The 20,371-nt window shown below is 36.4% G+C and overlaps 3 protein-coding genes across 3 annotated transcripts; 1 reads left to right on the top strand and 2 right to left on the bottom strand.

Moving 5' to 3' along the window:
- Positions 1–6,940: 6,940 nt before the first annotated feature.
- On the top strand, positions 6,941–8,600 carry LOC148188113 (uncharacterized). Its single transcript, XM_088085473.1, has 5 exons — positions 6,941–7,166; positions 7,346–7,418; positions 7,526–7,642; positions 7,799–7,877; positions 8,042–8,600. The coding sequence occupies exons 1-5, from the start codon at positions 7,060–7,062 to the stop codon at positions 8,125–8,127; spliced, it is 462 nt and encodes a 153-aa protein (XP_087941599.1). The 5' UTR covers positions 6,941–7,059; the 3' UTR covers positions 8,128–8,600.
- A 3,158-nt stretch (positions 8,601–11,758) lies between these two features.
- On the bottom strand, positions 11,759–13,842 carry LOC148188112 (uncharacterized). Its single transcript, XM_088086074.1, has 5 exons — positions 13,599–13,842; positions 13,319–13,415; positions 12,444–12,563; positions 12,269–12,347; positions 11,759–12,044 (listed from the first exon to the last, which is right to left on the bottom strand). Exons 1-5 carry the CDS (start codon positions 13,706–13,708, stop codon positions 11,956–11,958), a joined length of 495 nt encoding a protein of 164 aa, XP_087942200.1. The 5' UTR covers positions 13,709–13,842; the 3' UTR covers positions 11,759–11,955.
- A 1,126-nt stretch (positions 13,843–14,968) lies between these two features.
- LOC148188111 (uncharacterized) lies at positions 14,969–17,253 on the bottom strand. Its single transcript, XM_088085554.1, has 5 exons — positions 16,934–17,253; positions 16,676–16,751; positions 16,146–16,265; positions 15,251–15,326; positions 14,969–15,144 (listed from the first exon to the last, which is right to left on the bottom strand). The coding sequence occupies exons 1-5, from the start codon at positions 17,077–17,079 to the stop codon at positions 15,056–15,058; spliced, it is 507 nt and encodes a 168-aa protein (XP_087941680.1). The 5' UTR covers positions 17,080–17,253; the 3' UTR covers positions 14,969–15,055.
- Positions 17,254–20,371: the final 3,118 nt, after the last annotated feature.

Raw genomic sequence — 20,371 nt, 5'->3', positions numbered from 1 at the left:
GCAATTATTTTCTCCAATGTATTTTTAATATGCTTAAAAATGATTAAATACATACATTAAAAGGCTTATAGTTTGTTGGCAGATAAAAACTAAATCATCTGAAGAGCATAAGTATGAAACATGCTGTTTGAAGTTTTATACATTTAAGTCATTTTTAACTTTTTCATTCTTGCACAATTTAAAATACACAAAATGACAAAAATAACATAGTATACAGTGCAGGGATAGGAAAACAAAAAACAACAAAACAAATTATAATAAACAAAATTATAATAATAATAAAATTATTTTATGATGATAATATAATATTTCAAAAGCCATTAAAAGTACAAAAATGTGAAAGTGTAATGTTAAATTTAACTTCAATCAAAACAATAAATGTCACCCATTGTGAATGATAGTTTATAGCTTTATTATAGCTTTAAATAATTTGTAAATAATTTACAAATACCGATGATTTATTAGCCATTCAAAAGAACAGACTGGTGGCTCAGATGAAAATAAATGGTTATAAATCACCATAAAAGGTAGCTATGTTATCAATAAAGGGTTGTTATTGATCCATCAAGTCTACAAATGTTAACAAATTGTTAAAAATAGACTTTATTTTGCAGAAGGTCAGAGGTCAAAAGTTCTGTCACTATCCAAATTTGTCATTATTAATGACTTGTTAAAGATCAGTAAATAATAATGAATGATTTAATTACCATTTATGAGGCAACTGTAGTAGTAATGAGGCACTAAATTACCGAAGAAGAAGTGGGTATACTCTCCTATATATTCCAGTGTCCTATAGGTATATTGTAAAAGGCTAGAATAACAGGTGCCCTGTACACCTGTGTAAACCCTCCACTACACCACTGCTTATCAGAAACTACAGATTTCAGACCTGTAGGTACAAATCTCGTCTTCATTTGGGTAACATATTAACTGTGATCAGCTGTCATTTAAAACTGGGTGATATCATAGATTTTGGAGAACATGAGAAGATGATGCAGAGTTTGAGAGACAGACTGTGACTCGCTCTGTTTCTGTGCTCAGCAGATGGTCTCCACAGCAGCATTTGTTCTGCTGTTGCAGTGAACACACAAACATGTTCAGCGTTCATGTGCAAAGCTAGATGAATCTTCTTTTTGTCTTTAATGGCTGAGAAGTAGAAAATAAGCTCATGGCAATATGCAGTGACATTTTTTTGTATTTACCATGGCCAAAACTGTGGGCTCAGTGCTCCTCCATCCACATTTAGGCCCCTTTCGTTAGCTTAAGATGATTTTCTGTGAAATGAGGCAGTTATTTTTTTTTGTCCCATCTAGATTACTGTCTCTCTGTTTCACCTGTTTTAGCAACATACCTCATTTTTGATCAGGTGCTCTAAAATGATCTCTGATCTTGATTTCTTTACTCTGGATCCTCATCAAATTTAAATAGCAAAGTCAAAATTATTGTAATAACTTGCTCCACTAAAGGACATGAATGAATTACAAAGCAGGGCTACACAGACACAGGCTAAGGGGCTCAAAATGTCAGGGCCACCGTGGCCTTTACCTGCAAATTATCACATGAAGAGACACATACAGACCAGAAAAATACACAAAATGACCACAAAGAAACAAAAACTACATAGATGCAAAACTAACTACGAGGGGAAGTTAGGGGAAAATAACTTCAATGAAGACACAAAGCAACTACAAAGAGGCATAAACAATAACAAAGAAATACAAAACTGCAAAGAGACTAAAAGAGACTCACAGCAAAAGCAACAAAAACTATGAAAAAAGGAAAACAACCACAAAAAGACACAAAATGACTAGAAAAGTGACACAAAGCAACTACAAAAAGGCAAAATCATCTACAAAGAGATGCAAAACAGCTACAAGGAGACACAAAGAGACACACAACCACAAACACAAGACACAACGTAACTTTGAAGACACTCAAAATGGCAACAAGAGAAACAAAGCAAGTATGCAGAGACTCAAAATGACCGCATAGAGACAAAGTGATGCAAAACCACTGTCATGACACTCACAATGACTACAAAAAAGTCAATCAACTACAGAGAGACACAACAGAATTACAAAGACACCTGAAATAACCATAAAGAGACACCAAGCAACTACAAAGAGACAAAAACTATCACAAAGAACCACAAAGCAGCTGCAAAGGGACACAAAGAGACTCACAAGACACAACAACTACAACATGGGGAAAACAACCAGAAAAAGCAATCACTACAAAGAAACACAATGTAACTACAGAGGCAAGACAATCTACAAAGAAATGCAAAACAACTGCAAAGAGACACAAAAAGATTCACAGCACAACTCAAGCTGATTACAAAAAGAGGGGAAACAACCACAAAGACATACAAAACAGCTACAAAGAGACTCAAAATGACCACAGAGAAAAACTAAACAACTACAAAGACACCCAAAATGACCTCAAACGGACACAAAACCACAGAGAGGTGCATAACAACCACAAAAAAAGGCAAAACAACAATGCAAAGAGGCTAAACAAAGATAAAGTCTGTTTATCCTGCTCCTGTAGGGAAGACAGCGGAGCCTTTCCAATGTCTTTGCTCAGGGGCGTGTTGTCTCATAACCTCCCCATGCTGTGCTTTTGAAGTTTCGACTCCTGGATACTTTTAGTAAAAAGCAGATCAAAACCCATCATCATTATTTATCTAGATCTCATTATATTGTGTCTGTATTTTATGCTTTACCTTTGTCCTTTATTCTAAAGCAATTTGCGATGTCAAAGTTTCCTGCAAATAAACAATCTTACTTATTAAAGTTTGTAGACACAATGGCTTTAGGAATATGTACAATATGTAAACACAACTAAAAGTGAAAGTGTCTCTCCACAAAACAGGGCCTCAAGACAGGATTAAGTAACAGATCGCAAATTTCTGTCAAATAAAACTTGCAAACTAAAAGTAAAGCACCACTAATGTGTTAAAAACAACTAAGTAACACTACTGATAATAAGCTGAAAGACAAAATCAATATAGTCGGCCACTGTGACTGCAACAAACGAGGCAACAGGGAGCAAAAATAAATTTAACAAGTCAAGAATTATACAAAGTTTTTTTTTTTTAAATAAATGAGTTTTTGGAGTGCTGTTACTCATAAGCCCCGAGTAGCGTCCCACTGCAGGGTTCCTCATTAGTGACAAGACAAGATTGTCCCCTCATTCGTCTGTATGGCAGACAGGTTTCAGACGGACACGACCACAGGGAGCTTCTGTAGGTGAGGGATAAATAAAACCCTCCTCTCATATGTGGACAGACCTCCCGAGACACAGCTCAGACATTAACATGACTTTGAGTTTGATGCATGGTCTGTGTAATATTCAATTCAATTCAATTCAATTCAATTCAATTCAATTCAATTCAATTCAATTCAATTCAATTCAATTCAATTCAATTCAATTCAATTCAATTCAATTCAATTCAATTCAGTTCAATTCAATTCAATTCAATTCAATTCATTTCAATTCAATTCAATTCAATTCAGCTCAATTTATTAGTTCACAAGACTTGATAAAAACAAGTAGATAACAACACAGATAACAAGAATTGTGCAGGAAGGGTTAATAAACCTGAAATGGCTTAAAGTAAAAACCTTCCCTCTAGAATTTACAATCTATTCAAATTCCAGCAGTAATTCTCTCCTTAACATGACAATATAAAAAACAAACAAACAAACAAGTAATTATAATAATCATAAATGGAGCAGATGCGTATATATAACATATCAACACAGCTTATACATTAACTAGAGCACAGATGTTTTTTCATATTAGACTTAAATGAGAATAATGATGGACAATTTTTAATAAAGTGACGACTGTTAGTCCACAGTAATGGCCCTCTGTATTTCAGAGCATATTGTCCAAGAGATGTGCTGTAGATAAATGTCCTTCGCTTGTCTTTTTGGATATGAATGAATATCAGAGTTCATTAAAAAGAAGTTATTAAATACATCTGGTCAGCTGTGCTTCTGAAACACATTTATACATTAAAAAATGTTTAATATATATATATTGATATTAAAAATGGACAGCAGATTTAATTTTTTGAATGTGTACTATGGAACTTTGTTATAATTTATGGCAGGTTTGTTTGTTTGTTTGGCCTGTTAAAATAAGAGCCATCAGATTGGATTTGGAAACGTATTAAATACATGCCTTTTATGCCCGATACTCACCATTGAACTCACTTTAAATATTATATTTTCTTTGTTCCTCTCTGTATTGATATATTTTAACATTCTTCTGCAAAAAACATTTCCAAATCAGGTCAGACAATGTTTGCAACTTACAGAGTCTGAATGTCACTGCGGCTGCAGAGGCCGCTTTAAGTTCGGCTGAGTGTTGTGGTCTGGTGCCCTCTGCAGACAGAGATGCGGCACTTCTTTTGTAGTTTTATATAGCAGAAAAATATCAGATAATTTCAGCCACCCTGATATAATCACTATGTTTTAGCATTTTTTCCATGACAGAAACCTAAATGATTATCAAAAAAGTTGCCAGTGAACTGTCAGCTGTTTTCGAATACTTTCTTTCCTTTCCTGTGAAAGAAAACAATTTATTTGGCTTTATTCTATTAGCTATTTATTTTTTGTCATGCTAGTTTTTTCAGCATCTCCATTTTTAGTCTAGCCTTCTCTTTAACATTGTTTTATTGTATCACATTAAGTGAACTTTATTGATAAAGAGCCTTTCAAAACTCAAGTGCTGCAGTACAGACAATAAGAAGGACACAGAAAGCAACCACCCATTACAGAACAAAAGGCTCACTCTAAAAAGAAATTATTTGTTTTAACTCAGAAAAGTTAGTGTGCAGTCTGCCTTAAAATTTTAAGTTGACTGAATCTGAGAAAACAAGTTGAGGTTATTTTGAACTGATTAAAGTTGCCTTCTCAAATTTAGTAAAATTAGAAATGTAAGGCAGCTGAGACACTCACCTTTAAAAAAATCTTTTAAAGTTAAAACAATAGTTATATGGCTATAAATAAAACTGAATTAAACATGAATAACTATAAAGTCAGTGGTTGACTGTGATGTTTTGCTGATGGTTTCTGGTCTTAATGCTGTTAGGCTGCCCACAGCTGTGATTATTGTGATTCAATGGGCATATTTGTTTCAAGAAACAGCTGCGAGACAATGAATTATGAGAACAATGAAACCGTGATGAATAGCAAACCTTTCCCGTAATAGCCACAGTGTCGAAACAGAAGCACATGTTTTCAAAGAACAGGAAAACAGACGAAAAAATGTGACAAATGTCACGCTTTAATTCCAGTTTTATACATTAAGAGGCAACTTCCTCTTTAACTCCCTGTGAACTGTGTAAAAATATTTTAAAAAACTCAAACATCAGCCACAATGATGGGGGAAGCAAGCTGTTTTGTTAAGAAGAAAAAAGTTTCATAAGCTTTTGACTTTATGTAAAGTTCAGAAAAAATACACTTCTTTTCCAAAAGTATGTGGACACCTGAACATCGAGCTTATGTGTGTTTGTCCTGTGAATCTGGCTGCTGAGATTTCAGATCTGATGCTCAGTGACAATCAGTGCAATCACATCTTCCTAAAAGTATTAGATGTGGCTGAAGTCAGAGCTCTCTGCAGGTCAGGTCAAGTTCTGCAACACCAAACCTCTCTGGATTTATTCATGGACCTCACTCGTGGTGCAAGCTAGGGGTATTGTGGCCCAACCCAAACTGCCACAAAATTGGACTGTTGCCTTAAACATTATTGTAGGCCAATATTCCCAAAAACTAGTGCAAAAAGCCCCAAACTTAACCACACAAAAGTATTCTCAGCAGGGATGCCCATACTTAATGGCCATATAGTATTTCATTAAAACAGTCCAGACAACATTATATTTACATCAACCTGTACTTTGTTTTCTTCGATTTAGAAATAAATATATGATAATAAACACAAACTGGAAGACTGACTTAAGTATAGGATCTTGAATATCATAAGTAGACTATTAAAACACAAACACACAAATGTGGGAACATTAAGGTTTTTGGACATGATTTTGAAAACTCTCGAATCAAAACAGACGTTAATCGATTATTCAGTTGCTCCAATTTTCTTTTCTGGAGCATTTTGCTGAATGGTTTTGATTTCTTTTCTTATTCTATGGAAAGTAATAAATCTGCAATATATCTATATACCTACTGTATCTCTCTCTCTCTCTCTCTCTCTCTATATATATATATATATATATGTATGTATATATATATATATATATATATATATATGTATATGTATATGTATATATATATATATATATATATATATATATATATATATATATATTAACCAATAAAATAAAGCAACTATCACTAGATTAATCAATAATGAAACACAAATCAACTGTTAGCTGCAGCCCTAAAACAGATGAATTTAAGATGTTCCATTTCATTTGGGTCAGAATAAAACCATGACAACAATAATTTAATGACTATGAGAAGTAGATGTAGTAGTAGAGGTAATAATATTACTGCATTTAACTGTTTTCATTCATCATTCAGGAGCAACATCAGCATGTAGTAAACTACGATTTCTATACTTTCTGTTTGCAAGAATGTGAATTCAGACATTCAGCCTATTTATTATATTTAGCTTTTTTCTACTGTCTACTGTTACTTTACTGTCTTGTTACTGATGTTTCTTGTTTGCACTGTCCCCTTTGCTGTAAAAAAGCAAATTTACCCACTGTGGGACCTGTAATTGATTATCTTGTCCAAAACGTCTAAAACTTTAAACAGATTGCAAAATTTAAAGGATTTCTCCAGTTGGAGGATAATCATAGAAATGAATAACAAAAAAACAAGTTTTTGTTGGTGTATGTAAGAGAGCAGAGCTGAAAGTAGGCTGTTAAATCTAACCTTGCTTGTGTGAAAGATGCCGTGCGAAGTGTCATGCGAATCACTTTTCCACGGGCCCACATGACAAGCCAACAGTCTGTTGGTCCTCTTTTATATAAACTTCAACCGCAGAAACATCCACACGGTCCTGTGAGAACTTCTCAACTTCATCATGGCTGTGAGGACTTTGGTTTTGGCCTGCGCTCTCTTTTTAGGAATGTGGATCGTCACAAATGGCGGACCAACTGAAACAACACACGCCTACTGCAAGATCGTCTGGTAAGAGTTCATGTAGTTGGTATTAAGTGTAAATCAGATTTTTTTAAACTTTAGCCAATGCTTTATGCAGTGTGAATTGGAGGATATATGCATGAAGATAAAATGAAAATAAGCCAAAAGAAGTTTATATAAATACAAGATAGATAAGCATCTACATATTTGACTTTTTCTGTTCCCAGGTTGCTTGGGTTGCCATGTGATCGTGTTAACGTGGCCATCGTGACTCAGATTAAAGCTATGGGCTCATACAAGGTAAAAAAGAGATATTTATATTTACACCGACCTATTTCATTCATGTAAACATACAATATCTATTTAATACTGATTTACAAAATGCTTGAATTGTGGTTCTTATCCAGCTTGGCCCAGTGACGGCATCTCTAATTCAGGCCAACCACACCTCTGCAGTCGGCCAGATTGAGAGCGTTAACTTCACCATGGTCGGCACAGCGATGAGTCTGGGCTGCCATGTAGAGGTGAGTCAGATCCTTTTACATGTTAATTATCTTCAGCAAATTTATGTTAATTTGATGGCAAATAAATTAAGGATAATCTGTAGTTGGCTCCATATATACAGTGTCAATAACATTTATTTTTTATTTTTAATTTTAATTTGTATGGTTGCTGTTCAGGGAACATCCGTGTCTGCATTCTGGTTCAGTCTGTTTGATAACGGCACCAACTACTGTAACCTTCACAACGTGATACAAGGTAGGTGGTCCTCACGTGATGATAATATTGTTCACTTTTCACTTCAGCGGTACTCTCTCATGAGATTTACTAATCAGAGCCAAAATCCAGTCCTGAAATGTGTAATCTGAGGACTATCACTGTCTGTACATGGTTAATCATCTGTCTGTTTCCTGTCTGTACAGGAAGTGGACTCACAAAAGCTCCAGGCTTCGTGGAGTTCACCAACGAGTGGCTCTGCCTCGGAGTTGGACTTTCTGCTTGCAAATGATTGTGAAACGTGTCGAAGTTTTTGCCATACAGATGAGGAGAATAGATTCACTAAATAAAAGCCACATTTGTGATGACAGCATGTTGTGTTTTTGCTGCAACACTAGAAGTCAGCATTATTTTCTGAATTAAGTATTACTGTTTTTACTGTCTTTGGGATATAATCACTTACGTAACATTGCTAAGGTATGGCTATTCCTATGTCCTATAAAGATACTGAAACATGTATTCATACTTTTGTAGGGTAGATTAGAGTATTATATTGTTCTTTTTTACTGATCTTCTGAAACAGTCAATTAAAAAATCTCAACTCTCAGAATTGTGCTGCTAGACTTTAAACCAAAACAAGCAAGACAGAGTATATTTCCCCGGTTTTAGCAACACTTCTCTGGCTCCCAGTATCCTTAAAAATAGATTTTAAGGCTGTGCTTGTTTTTAAAGCTTGTGATTGTTGCAGACTCTGTCGTTCTATAATTCTTCATAAGCTCTCAGCTCCTCCACTGGGTCACAATTATACGCACAAGAAAATAGGCAGTGTAGTTTTTGTTAACTATGCACCAAAATTATGGAGAACTTATACATTTTTATATTTGCTTAGTAATAATAATTACATTTTCTTCCATTAACTCTCCAATTTTTACTTTTTTAAAATCTTCTCATATATATATATATATATATATATATATAAAATCATTTACTGTCTTTTTATTGCCTAATTGTGATAGTCCTTTTTTTGATTTATTGTATCTTTATTGTGAAGCACCTAGAGATACATCTTATGTTGTTGTTGTTACTGTTCTTATTGTTATTTATTTATTTCTTAGTGTTAGTATTAGTATTAGTGTGAGCATGCAGAGCTGACCTAAATGTAATAACAGTACTTTGTTTGTACAAATTAAAATTTACAGCTTAAAATTGCAGCTCAGCTATCGTCACACAAGGAGTGATACGTTTCTGTAGTTAATGTTTGACACCTGTGACTGCTCCTCAAGGAAGTGACTCACACAGATGGCTAAAATTGAAGTTAAAAGCCTGTCAAAGCTATAAAGCATGCAGACAGGAAGCATAAATGTTTGACTAAACGTTGGACTTTGAACACAATACTATTGCCAACATCCGAAGTGTTTGTTAAGAATTTTATGACCCTTGAATTATGAGACAAAACCAAAATAATCTATATGAGTGAGAAATGTAAGAGATCAGATCTCTGCTCGGGCATGTCATTTCTAATGGATTATCATATGACACGTTAGACAAAATTGTAGTGACATGCATGTTTGAATTGTTTTATAGACACAGTGATTTCATAGAAGTTACATTTAAAAACATGTCAAATGAATGTTATTATATCAGTTTTAAAACCTCCAGTATTTCCAAGTGCATATGTGATTTTACCAGTGGAGTCTAATGTGCTCATTTCTTTCCTCTTTTGACTGTTAAACAGGGTTAGATTTAAAAAAGAAAAAAAAAAAAGAAGAAGAAAAGGGCCAACTTGCAAATGACTGCAAAGTGATAATTCATTTTCATGATGCAAACAATCTGCTTTTGTCATGCTATCCACAAGACTCTTGAACACTAAAACAAATATTCACGCTCCATTTTCCTTATTCTCAAAAGAGTTCCTGTCATTTGTAGACCTCATTTTGGTTGCGGGTCACCCCAGAATCTGGAGAAAACTTCATCAATTTCACAGGTGTATAACAAAAGGTAATCACTCATTCTACATTCCTTAAACACAGAATAAAGAATGATATAATAACAACATCCATAATAATAGTATCCATATTATAATGTTGCTTTAGTTTTAACCTGACATGCAGTGAAGAAGTGGGACTGACACAAGCTGGGACAAAAAATAAATAAAAATAAAGGATATCACATTATCCAACTACATACTTTGAAAAGGGAAATGCTGTAATACAGCATGTTTAACCTAACAATCACTTTAATTTTGACAATAATTTTGTGCTTTTGAAGTGCATTTAAGTAATTCTGATAATCAAAATTTGCAACACTTCTCCTGTTGCAAATTTGCTATAAACACTAAAGACATCGCATCTGGTTCTTGCACATGAATGTACAATTCTTAGTGTAATCAATCAACTAAACTAAAAAATGTGATTACTTTGTAGCTGTCCCTTATGTTTTGGTACTTGCTCTCATTTTCCTTTTTTAAATTCATTGTAGCTGAATGTAAAGTTCCCCTGAGTTGATTGGAGGTTATTCAGATCACCTGTTGCTCAGGGTGTGTGCACTGACTCCTAATTAAGAAGTGAGGGCAGCTGTGTGCATTTTTCCCTCTGGGCCAATCAGGGTGTGACAACGCCCTCTCTGAGAGCCTAAGAGAGGCGAGGAAGCACACACTCAGGATACTCTGATTCTTCCTCAATCCAATGCAGACCTCATGGTAGCAGAACTTGTCAGCTAGAAACTACAGGTCCCATTTATACTTGAGTGTTGTCTTTTGCTGCTCTGTTTGAGGGTGATTTTTGCGCACCCTGAAGTGCTGGGAATATTAAAAAGCCCCTTAACACTGATCACCTGCACCTGGGCTGTTCTCAGGGTTTATGTGCAAGAGTTTTGCTTGCCTAAAATCTTAACACTATCAGACCTCATATAGGGATTTTGTTTATTAGTGTATCTCACTATAACCCCTACCTCCAAATATAAACACATTTGGTTATTATTGAGGTCACATTTATTATTTTAAAGGAGGCACTTTCCATTGCAAAGGCTTTCCTGAGATTTGTTTCTACAAGTAAAAATATATTTTTTTTTACTATGTTGTTGGAGAACTGCACACTTCTTTCCAACCAGCAGAAATCTGAGAAATCAGTACCACTAAAACCAGTTTTCTCAACATGTTCTCATCCCAAGTCATTACATATTGCCACTTTGTCAGTAGACTTCTGCATCTACATATTATGCTTTTTAGGTATTCTACTTTTGACGTTCTGGGATGCTGTTCCCAACACTGGGATGTCAACAAAAGCACATGGTGGAATTACACTACAAAAGCATGTGGTAATGTTTAGGCAACAAAAGCATGGATGGTTAGGTGTAGAAAAAAAAACGAACACCAAACTTCTGCATGAAAGTCCATGGATATTTGAATCCACCCCTCTCATCCACCTATGCTACATTAACCTTCATACTCCTTATATTGTGTTATGTGTATTATGTTACTGCACAGGCTTCACACTTATTGGTGGTTCTCTGGCCAGAATGTTGATTAAAAGAGCATTTAAAAAAATCATTGAATCTTGCAAGTCACATATTGTCTTTTGCAGTTTGGCACTTCTTTTTATCCGGTATACGCAGACATCCACTGCTGCCTCCTGATTCTGTGTTGTTCCACTTTTTCCTGCTAACTAAGAGAAGTCATCGGACTTGTGAATGACCATCATGCAGAATAGAGTGATTTCACAGAATATAAAAGCGAGTGGAAAATTTCAGAGAATCATTCTTATCTGATGATGCAGATGATAGTGACATATTTGTCCACAGACACAACACGAAACCGATGTGATGTCAACAGACCTTAGGCATTATATATATTTTATATGTTACTTTTTATTTCTTTTTTTTCCTGCACTTTAACAACATTTTGTCATGAATTGTATAGAATTTAAAGTTTAAATGTGACATTAAGCTGCATCTAATTAGAACTTTTTCATTTTAAATGTATCAAGGACAAGCTATGACTCAGATGTGGAGAGCAGATTCACAGGCGGAATCATGATCGTCATCTGCATAGATTGAAACATTTGCATACATTTTAAAAGCATTTTGCAACATAAAAAGCCATATTTGTATAGCTGCCAGCTTGTTAGGTTCGACAGGGGGCAGATCCATAGCCAAGGCAAGCCCAGTCATTGGTCATCTCCAAAAAGCCTGGTGCCGAGTCGAGGCCACTTGCTGAAATCAAAAAGATTCATTTGCATAAACCAAAAGATGGAAATAAAATCCATGTGTATGTTTAGTATTTATATTCATTTGCACACACAAGTGCATCCACAAAGAGGAAAGAAAGCGTGTTTAGTGACAGAATAAATTTTAATTTTTAGGAAAGACTAAACTTGGTTGGTTATAAGCAGCATGCATGACAAGATAATTATCATCTATCAGAAAAAGACACTCACCTGTCAGCAGATTGTACAGGTTGCAGTAGTTGAGGCCGCCGTCAAGAGGGTTGCTGAATGTGAGAGAAGCAGACTGAGCCTGTTTCAAATAAACAAAATATGCAAGTTTAAATGTGTTATTGTTTTGATATGGTGAAGTCATTCATGGGAATTATCGAATATTAGTGAGACTTACAGACACACGGCAGCTGCCGGTCGGAATGGTGGTGTGAAGGTTGAACTCTATGCTCTCAACATGCATGCGGTCTGAGGAGGTGTGGTGGGCCTCGATAGACTCATCAGTGGCTGAAACAAGCTGGAACGGACGACAACTCAGGTGCTTATTGATGACTTGATATTTGGTCATCACAGAATCATTTTGCACCATTAATACACAATGAAAAAAGTTGCATTTGTGTTCTAGTATAATATAATGGTAATAATAATACATTTTATTTATTGAGTGCTTTTCATATTACTCATAGACACTTTATCTAAGTCAAATAACTAAATAAAATATCAAACAGAATAAAATGGAATACACTTACATACACTTAAGATACATACATCACAGCAAAGTAAGACTTAAATTAAGATTAGGTTCAGAGACATGCTTTTAAAAGACTTTGTTATGATTAGAGTTAGAAAATGTACAGCTTTTTTAAAAACAGAAAATAAAGCCCCACCAACCGAAATTAAGACAAAAACTTAACATGCAGTTATTAAAAACAGTTACAATGATGTTTTTGTTTTTTTAATTAAGAAATCCAGATTAAGGGTCCAAGGATACAGGGTGTTGTACAGTATGTTGTATAATCCCCTTTAAGGCAAACGTGTGATCTGTGATTTAGTGTTATATAATTAAAACTAACTCCACTTACTGTTTTCTTATCGTCAAAGGTTGGTTTATTTAAATGTGTGCAAACACATATTTTGAATTATGATCAGTGGAGAAACAGAAAAAAATATGTTTAAGCCTCTGTGTATGTCAGGCATTAAGTGTCTAAAAATAATTTTAATTACTGCCTGTGTGTTAAAACGCCAGAGAAGCAATAATTTAACAAAACTTACCATGTAGTGGCATTTTTCGCAGCCTTTTGCAGGACTGAAGGCTTGAATCTGATGCATTAGTCTGTTGCCGATTTCAGCACAAGGCATCCCAAAGAGCCTGAAGAGAGAATTTATCACAGTATGGACACATTATTGTTGAAATGACAGGAAGCAGCAACAATTTGCTTCCAGCTGATTCTTTTATGGTATATAATGTTTGCATTGCTAGGTAACAGAATTTCTCCCAGAGCTTGAGTACAAAGACACAAATAAACCAGTGATGACGGGTAATCGGTCTTACCAGAGTGTTCTGCAGAAAGCATGGTAAGGGGGTAGAGGTTGGCTTGAAGCTGGAGAGACAAACAGTCCTGCAGTGAGAGCAGACGCCAGCAGCAGCAGCGGAGGTCTCATGGTTGCAAAGATGCAGGTTTCTTCAATATGGCAAGAGAGAGTGTGCTGTTTTGTTCTGTAGAGTCTTAAGTATAACTGCAAAATGTGAGCTTGTGACTGAGCAAGTGGATACAATTCAGAGTCCGATGTAAAAGGCTCATCACGAGGACCAGCAATTAATCAGATCAAAGATGTGAGCTCATGTCTTAAGTCACAGCAGTTAGAGTTAATGTAAAGATATGTGCATGTGTTTGTGGTGTTACAGTGTAAGTTATTTACCATGATACAGGCAAAACGAATGGCCTGGGTCTGAGGTGAAGCACTGATAAAGACTTGGTAATATGGTATTTATGCCACAATTAAAGCACCCAACATCAGATGTCTTCTTCTATTTTGTGTCACTAAGGTCCTCCACTACTTCACTTTGAAATGTTCCTCATGTTTCCCATAAAAGTACCAGTGAGAGTGCTTTCTGTTTAATGCCCCTAAACCGTGGAGCTCACTGTCTTGGGATATTAGAATGACAAGTTCTCTCTCTTTTTTAAGCAAATTAAAGATATTTTTACGGTCTTGTTTCAACTATTGTTTTTTACTTTATTTTATCCCTGCATTTTATAGTATTTTTTTTAGACTTCATCTTTGTAATGCTAATTTGTTGTTGTTTTTTTAACTGTTTAATTGCAATTTTCTGGTCTTGCAAAACTTTATGTATAATTGTTTATATTATCCTGTAAATTGTGTCTGTGTTGTTTAAATTTTGCTATGTGAAGCACAATTATTTTTTATCTAAAAATATTAAACATATTTCTACATATCAAAACATATCTCTAAATGAATACTTAAACACCCCAAAAGGTCATTTGTGTGTCAGTTACTCTGCGCTGAATTCTTTTGGATTCACCATGGAGGCATGTGAGAAAAACAAAATTTTCTTCAGAAATTAAACATAGTATGGGTGAGTAATTGATATACAAATGGTACTTTGGGCGGTGAAGTATTGCTTTATCCCACTTTTTTATTTCCTGTATGTAATAACCAGTATCAGTGAACACCGATGTTTAAACACGGCCTTAATTCTAGCCTAAAATAACGAATTTACACCGGAAATTTTCACTTGCCCAGGAGAAACCGACCCCTTCTGTATCTGCAGAGTGTGACATGAAAACCCTCCAATAAGTTACAGCAAATGTGACACTTCGATGATCTGTCCATGAACGCCTGATAAAAATGAAATATACACAAGCAGAGTTGTGATAAAATTTCAACTTTTTAATGGTATTTTTTCCTCAAGGATACATACATGTTTCTAATTTAAATGCAACAAAATCATGGCATGATTTGGTGAAGCAATTTCAGTATAAAAACTTGTTAGAGTTTACAGGTGGTGAGTGAGTAGCCCAGGCACGCCCATTCATTGGTCATCTCCATGAAGCCTGGCTCTGAGGTGAGGCCGCTCGCTGCGATCAAAACACGTATGAAAGTGACGTCATTCCACATTCATGCTTAATACTCATTTATTTAACAAAGTTGTCTCTGTAGTTTATATTTTGATCCTGAACTCACCTGACAGCAGGTTGTAGAGGTTGCAGTAGTTGAGTCCGCCATCAAGAAGGGTAAATCCAAGAGAGCTGGACAGGCCCTGGAAATTAAGCAAGTAATATGTGCAAATTTATACTAATGATAATTGTACTGTAAATTCTCTTTTAATGGGTAACTTTGAAAATTTTCGACCTGGGCCCTATTTTTGCAAGTTTTTGTGTCTACGTGACTGATGGGAACAACATTTTTTGAAACTGGGCAAATATTTAAGGAGAGGCCTAGAGACGAGAAACAGGCTGCAATGTAACCGCCAGCGACATTTTTGAACCTTCAGTTTTTGTCTGGTTTTGCCACTGACAGGCTCAGGCTTATTATTCAAAGTATCTGACAACATTATGGAAAGGATCCCTACAGAGATAGAACTTTTTGTTTAGTTTTACCAGAAACTAACCTCCAGACTCCATTTAAATAATTTTAAAATTGTATATACACTTAATTTAAAGCAAAAAAAAAATCTCGAGAATTCAGAAAATCTGCTGGATCTATACATGCTTAGATTACTATGTATTATGTAAATGAAATCTGGTGGGTTTGGCAATGGTGATTTTTGGGCTGTTTTGGCTTAAACAAAAAGGATCTTACATTTAACAGAAATGTCCACCTCTGTAGGGCCTTTTCCATAATGTTGTCAGATGCTTAGAATAATCATTGGCACCTGTCAGTGGTCAAAAAAGAAAAAAAAAAAGCACTTATAATGAATGTACAATGATAGTGCTAACATCAGTCACTACTGACCAATCTTAAAATATGTAATTCACCACTTAGACACAAAAAGAATAGGACAATAGGGTCCAAATAAAAACAGCAACAACACAAACAAATTTAAAATACATAAAATATGAGTATCATTGAAACTTACAGTCACACGGCAGCCGCCGGTCAACACGGTGGGGCTCAATGTGAAGCTGATGTTCTCACCCTTGAGGGCGTCCAGAGAAGTGTGGTTGGCTCTGATAAACTGAGGGGTGGTTGCCACAAGCTGGAAAAGACAGCATCACTAAACTGTATTCATTTCTGTCACGATGACTTAATAACAGACTCAAAGACAGTTTCTTTCCCACAGCCATAACCACCCTGAACTGCGATATGCACTTACCTCAGCAATTACATTTCTAGTGCAATACATTTCTCCATATTTGCAATGTCATTCTTTCTGTTTTTTTATTCTATTTATATACCATTGCTATTTGCATGTTAATGTATGAATGTGTTTTTTTAATGTGCAAATAAGGTCGTCTGAGTGTCATGCACCTATTGGCAAAGTTTTTTTAAATTTCATTATACAATGTATAATGGCAATAAAGGCTTCCTATTCTATTTCTATTCTATTCTACTGTATTTCTTATCTATGTAAAATATAATTTACATTAACAGAAGAATAGCTCTTACCGTATACTCAGGGCTTAAGGCTAGAATCTGTTGAACTACCTTGGTGCTGATTTCGGCACAAGGCGTTGCAAAGAGCCTAAAAAAAGAGAAGCTTGACATTTTAATGCTTAACAGAAGAGAGAGCATCAACAATGCTGAGTAAAATGTTCTTTGATACATAGTACATTGAACTTTTCTCACAAAATAATCCTGTCTTGATTCACATTCAAATGTACGAGACATAGAATGACCACCTCAGACCCAGCAATCCTAACTCACCACATTGCTCTGCAGAAGGCACGGTAAGGAACAGGGACAGGAACGGGGAAAGGAGCATGACCAGGGAAAGGTCCGGGGACAGGGGCGGCAGCCAGAGAGCCAAACAGTCCTGCAAAGAGAGCAGAGGCCAACAGCAAAGTCCTCATGGTTGAAATGGAGCAGGTTTCCTCTTCCTGAGGAGCAGTGGTGGAGTGAGAATGAGTGAAGATGCTTCCCCTTTCTGAGCCAATTTATACAAAATAACAGGCTTGTCATGAGGCCCAGTAATGATCCTTAAAATTGATTTGGTTGAGGCTGTGACTTGTGTGTCTTGTGGTGATTGTCTGAGTTGACAATAAAATGCCTTGAATTGTGAAAATACTGTTATCCCTTTTATTGAGGATAATCCAGCCTGTTCTCATTCCAAAGTCATCATATACCGCCGCTTTGTCAGTGATCAATGCCAAAAGCCACCATTCACGATGGTATGATACGCCACTGGGCGGCAACAGTTTTTAACATGGCCAGACAGAACCTTTTGCGGTGTTATGATATGTTGTCAGTCAACTGAACAGCACCTGTCGCGGCAGTATGATCTGTGGACCCGTGGCATCATTTCATAACACATTCAGACAGAACCCATTGTGGCCGTATGATATGCCACTGAATGGTGTGAAGTTTAAACGGAGCTGGTAACGATGTAATATAAGGAGCTGGAAGGCCCCAGACTTTCACCTTGAGCCTGGTGTTCGCTTCCCAGTTGACAGCTTCTATGTAGGGAAGGTGGTGGGGTCATTTGCAGGTAAGTGCGTAGGGTCCATTGTCTCATAATGGCCGTGGCTAAAACATAACAACGCCTTTGGATGGTGACAAAGAAAATTCCCTTGCAAGACTCTAAGACACCAAAATGCTTGCTGCTTTTTAGAGGATTTTGTTGGTTACAGAAAGAATTCAGGTTGCCTTGTTTCACTCCACAGAGAAGCTGCATTTCGTTGCAGACTCAATGTGTATCTTTGTCATTAAGAGTTGACATGTGTCCTTACACCTCTGACCAACCGCTACTTTGTAGAAGCGGTTTTTGTGGCCCTGGGAGGTGTTGCTGTTGGAGGCACTAGGCCCCTGAAAATGAGAGGGTAGTCATAAGGAGGGAAACTCTGCCTGCATGTTTGCAACAAAGGGTCTTTCAGAGTACAGTACCCTCTCAGAGTCTTTAGGTGGAGTCCTGGAGACATTGCCGCTTGGGGACTCATTATTTCTGCTTGCCTGGGGACTTTAAAGAAGGATGGAAGTGAATGACTCGGATCCAAAACCTGTGCTAGTCATGAACTGACTGCTCTCAGGAGACCATGTGTCTTCATGGCTGTTCAAAAATGTGATCCACCAGCCAATGCTTGGCCCACAGATAAGACAAAAAAAAAGACATCATCACCTGACCTGGTTCTGGTGTTTAGACACTCAGTTCTCTATGCTTACATGTGTGATTAACCTTTTGTTAGGAGGACTCTGTTAAAGATCCCATGATGAATGCAGCTATATAATAAAACTCATTCTTTAGCCATCCCATCATGCATGATCCACTCAACAATGTCACACAATCGAACAAACGAACTAACCAACACTCATCCCAAGTTGTCACAGATTGCAACTTTGTCATTGGCCTTCTGTGTCTACATAATGCTCTAGGTATCATTTTGTGTCTGTTGTTGACATTCTGGGATGCTGCTACCTATGCCAAGATGTCAATAAAAGCACATGGTGGGATTACGCTACAAATGCACATGGTTATGTTCATGTAACAAAAGTACATGGCAACCAATACTGGGACATCAAAAGCACATACATAGGATTAGGCAGCAAAGTCATAGATGGTAAGGTTTAGGCAAAACCGACACATGGTAAGGTGTAAGAAAATCACATCACATTCAGACAGGAAGCAAATACTGTGAAAGTCCAGTGTTTGTTTGACCCATCCACCGTCCCTCCAAACCACCCTGTAGGCACCCTTGCACTCCTTATATTATGGCGTTACAGGCAGCATTTCAATCTGACGCTATCCAGCGGCATATCATGTGGACACCGCCTGTTTGCATATCATGCTGCCGCAGCAGGTGCCATCTGGCTGACTGGTGATGTATCATACAGCCGCAAAGGGTGGTTATTGCCGTCGGGATCTTAGGGCGAAATCGCTGCAAAGCGGTGGTATTTGGAATGAGAATAAACTTGTTAGCTCTACTAACCAATCGGGGCAGGGGTAGACAAGCAGCTCCTGTGTTTACAGAGGTATAATTACTGTATTTCTTAATGGAGTCTGGCTTAAAAAAAAACAACAGATTAAATTTAACTTTCTGTTTGGTTACTCCCTGGAAAGGGCTGTCTGTTTTGAAAGGAGGATATGACTGATAAATGAGACTTGGATTACACTGCACAAGTTGTTTGAGAATTTTTAAATGGATGGTAAGATTATGAATAGCTTTGCTTTTGTTACATGTACCCTCAATTACTTTAATTTATCAATTTTATTTCTGAGTTTGGATTCTTAACTCACTATGGAGGCATGAGAGAAAAAGGTTTTCTTCATGAATTCAGCATAACAAGTAATCAGTTGAGTAACAGATATACAAATGTTCATTTGGGGGTAAAGTGGGCCTGTTCCTTTAATGGGACCTTAAAATTCCATTAATCATAATATTAAATTTTTAATCAAATATTTCAGGGTTACATTAGAGAGCACACAGGAAATTTGAGGAGTGAGATGACGAATAACAAGCAACAAAGGTCCACAGCTGCAATCAAGGAAGATGTGATTGTATGTTCATAATTGTCCACCAGGGTTCATCAGGACCAGATCTAATAGTTATAAAAGGAAGACAGCCTTATTTGATTCACATCTTAGTTACACCCACTAGTGACACATTAGGTAACCACTGGAGACGCACTGTTTCCTTGTTTCTTGTTGTTCATTTCATTTGAACTTTTAAAGGCTTCACAGCGAGGGGCAGAGTGCTTCAGAGGACAACACCTCCAGCTACAACCACGCTCCTGCTGCTAGCTGCCGACTCAGCTGCAGACCAGCTGACATTCTCATATAAAATTAATATATACCCATACAGCAGTACTTAGATTTATAATGACAAATAAATATTGTACATTTAAAGTAAAGAGGGGAGGGAATAAGTGTGTACTATTTTTTTTTTTAAATCCCTAAAAGATACAATAAATGCACAGATAGACAACATTAAACTGCTGGACTACTGATATATTAGTCCAGGCCAGTCCTCTATGTCCCAATGATGAGATAAGATGAGGTAAACTTTATTGCCCCAATGGAAATTTGTCTTGAGCAAAGAAGAGCTGCACAACATTTAAACAAAACAAGACATTAACTGCAGGGCAAACAATATACAGTGGACAGTATGGTATCAAATGACTTGGACACAAAAATGATGGCAAAATATTGCA

Source organism: Plectropomus leopardus, chromosome 12, assembly GCF_026936395.1.
Source record: "Plectropomus leopardus strain MGB_pleo_1.0 chromosome 12, ASM2693639v1, whole genome shotgun sequence".
Classification (NCBI taxonomy): domain Eukaryota; kingdom Metazoa; phylum Chordata; class Actinopteri; order Perciformes; family Serranidae; genus Plectropomus; species Plectropomus leopardus.
The sequence above is the reverse complement of the archived record's forward strand: the minus strand, read 5'-3'. Positions and strand labels throughout refer to the sequence as shown.

What these genes read in the sequence shown, in the direction of transcription:
- LOC148188111 (XM_088085554.1), bottom strand. Translation starts at nt 17,079, where the DNA reads ATGAGGACTTTGCTGTTGGCCTCTGCTCTCTTTGCAGGACTGTTTGGC. An exon ending in CCTTAAGCCCTGAGTATACG is followed by an intron (nt 16,266 to 16,675) that starts GTAAGAGCTATT and finishes TGTCTTTTCCAG; the next exon opens with CTTGTGGCAACCACCCCTCA. An exon ending in CCTCTACAACCTGCTGTCAG is followed by an intron (nt 15,145 to 15,250) that starts GTGAGTTCAGGA and finishes TTTTGATCGCAG; the next exon opens with CGAGCGGCCTCACCTCAGAG.
- LOC148188113 (XM_088085473.1), top strand. Translation starts at nt 7,060, where the DNA reads ATGGCTGTGAGGACTTTGGTTTTGGCCTGCGCTCTCTTTTTAGGAATG. An exon ending in GCCTACTGCAAGATCGTCTG is followed by an intron (nt 7,167 to 7,345) that starts GTAAGAGTTCAT and finishes TTCTGTTCCCAG; the next exon opens with GTTGCTTGGGTTGCCATGTG. An exon ending in CCTTCACAACGTGATACAAG is followed by an intron (nt 7,878 to 8,041) that starts GTAGGTGGTCCT and finishes CTGTCTGTACAG; the next exon opens with GAAGTGGACTCACAAAAGCT.
- LOC148188112 (XM_088086074.1), bottom strand. Translation starts at nt 13,708, where the DNA reads ATGAGACCTCCGCTGCTGCTGCTGGCGTCTGCTCTCACTGCAGGACTG. An exon ending in GCGAAAAATGCCACTACATG is followed by an intron (nt 12,564 to 13,318) that starts GTAAGTTTTGTT and finishes CGTCCGTTCCAG; the next exon opens with CTTGTTTCAGCCACTGATGA. An exon ending in CCTGTACAATCTGCTGACAG is followed by an intron (nt 12,045 to 12,268) that starts GTGAGTGTCTTT and finishes TTTTGATTTCAG; the next exon opens with CAAGTGGCCTCGACTCGGCA.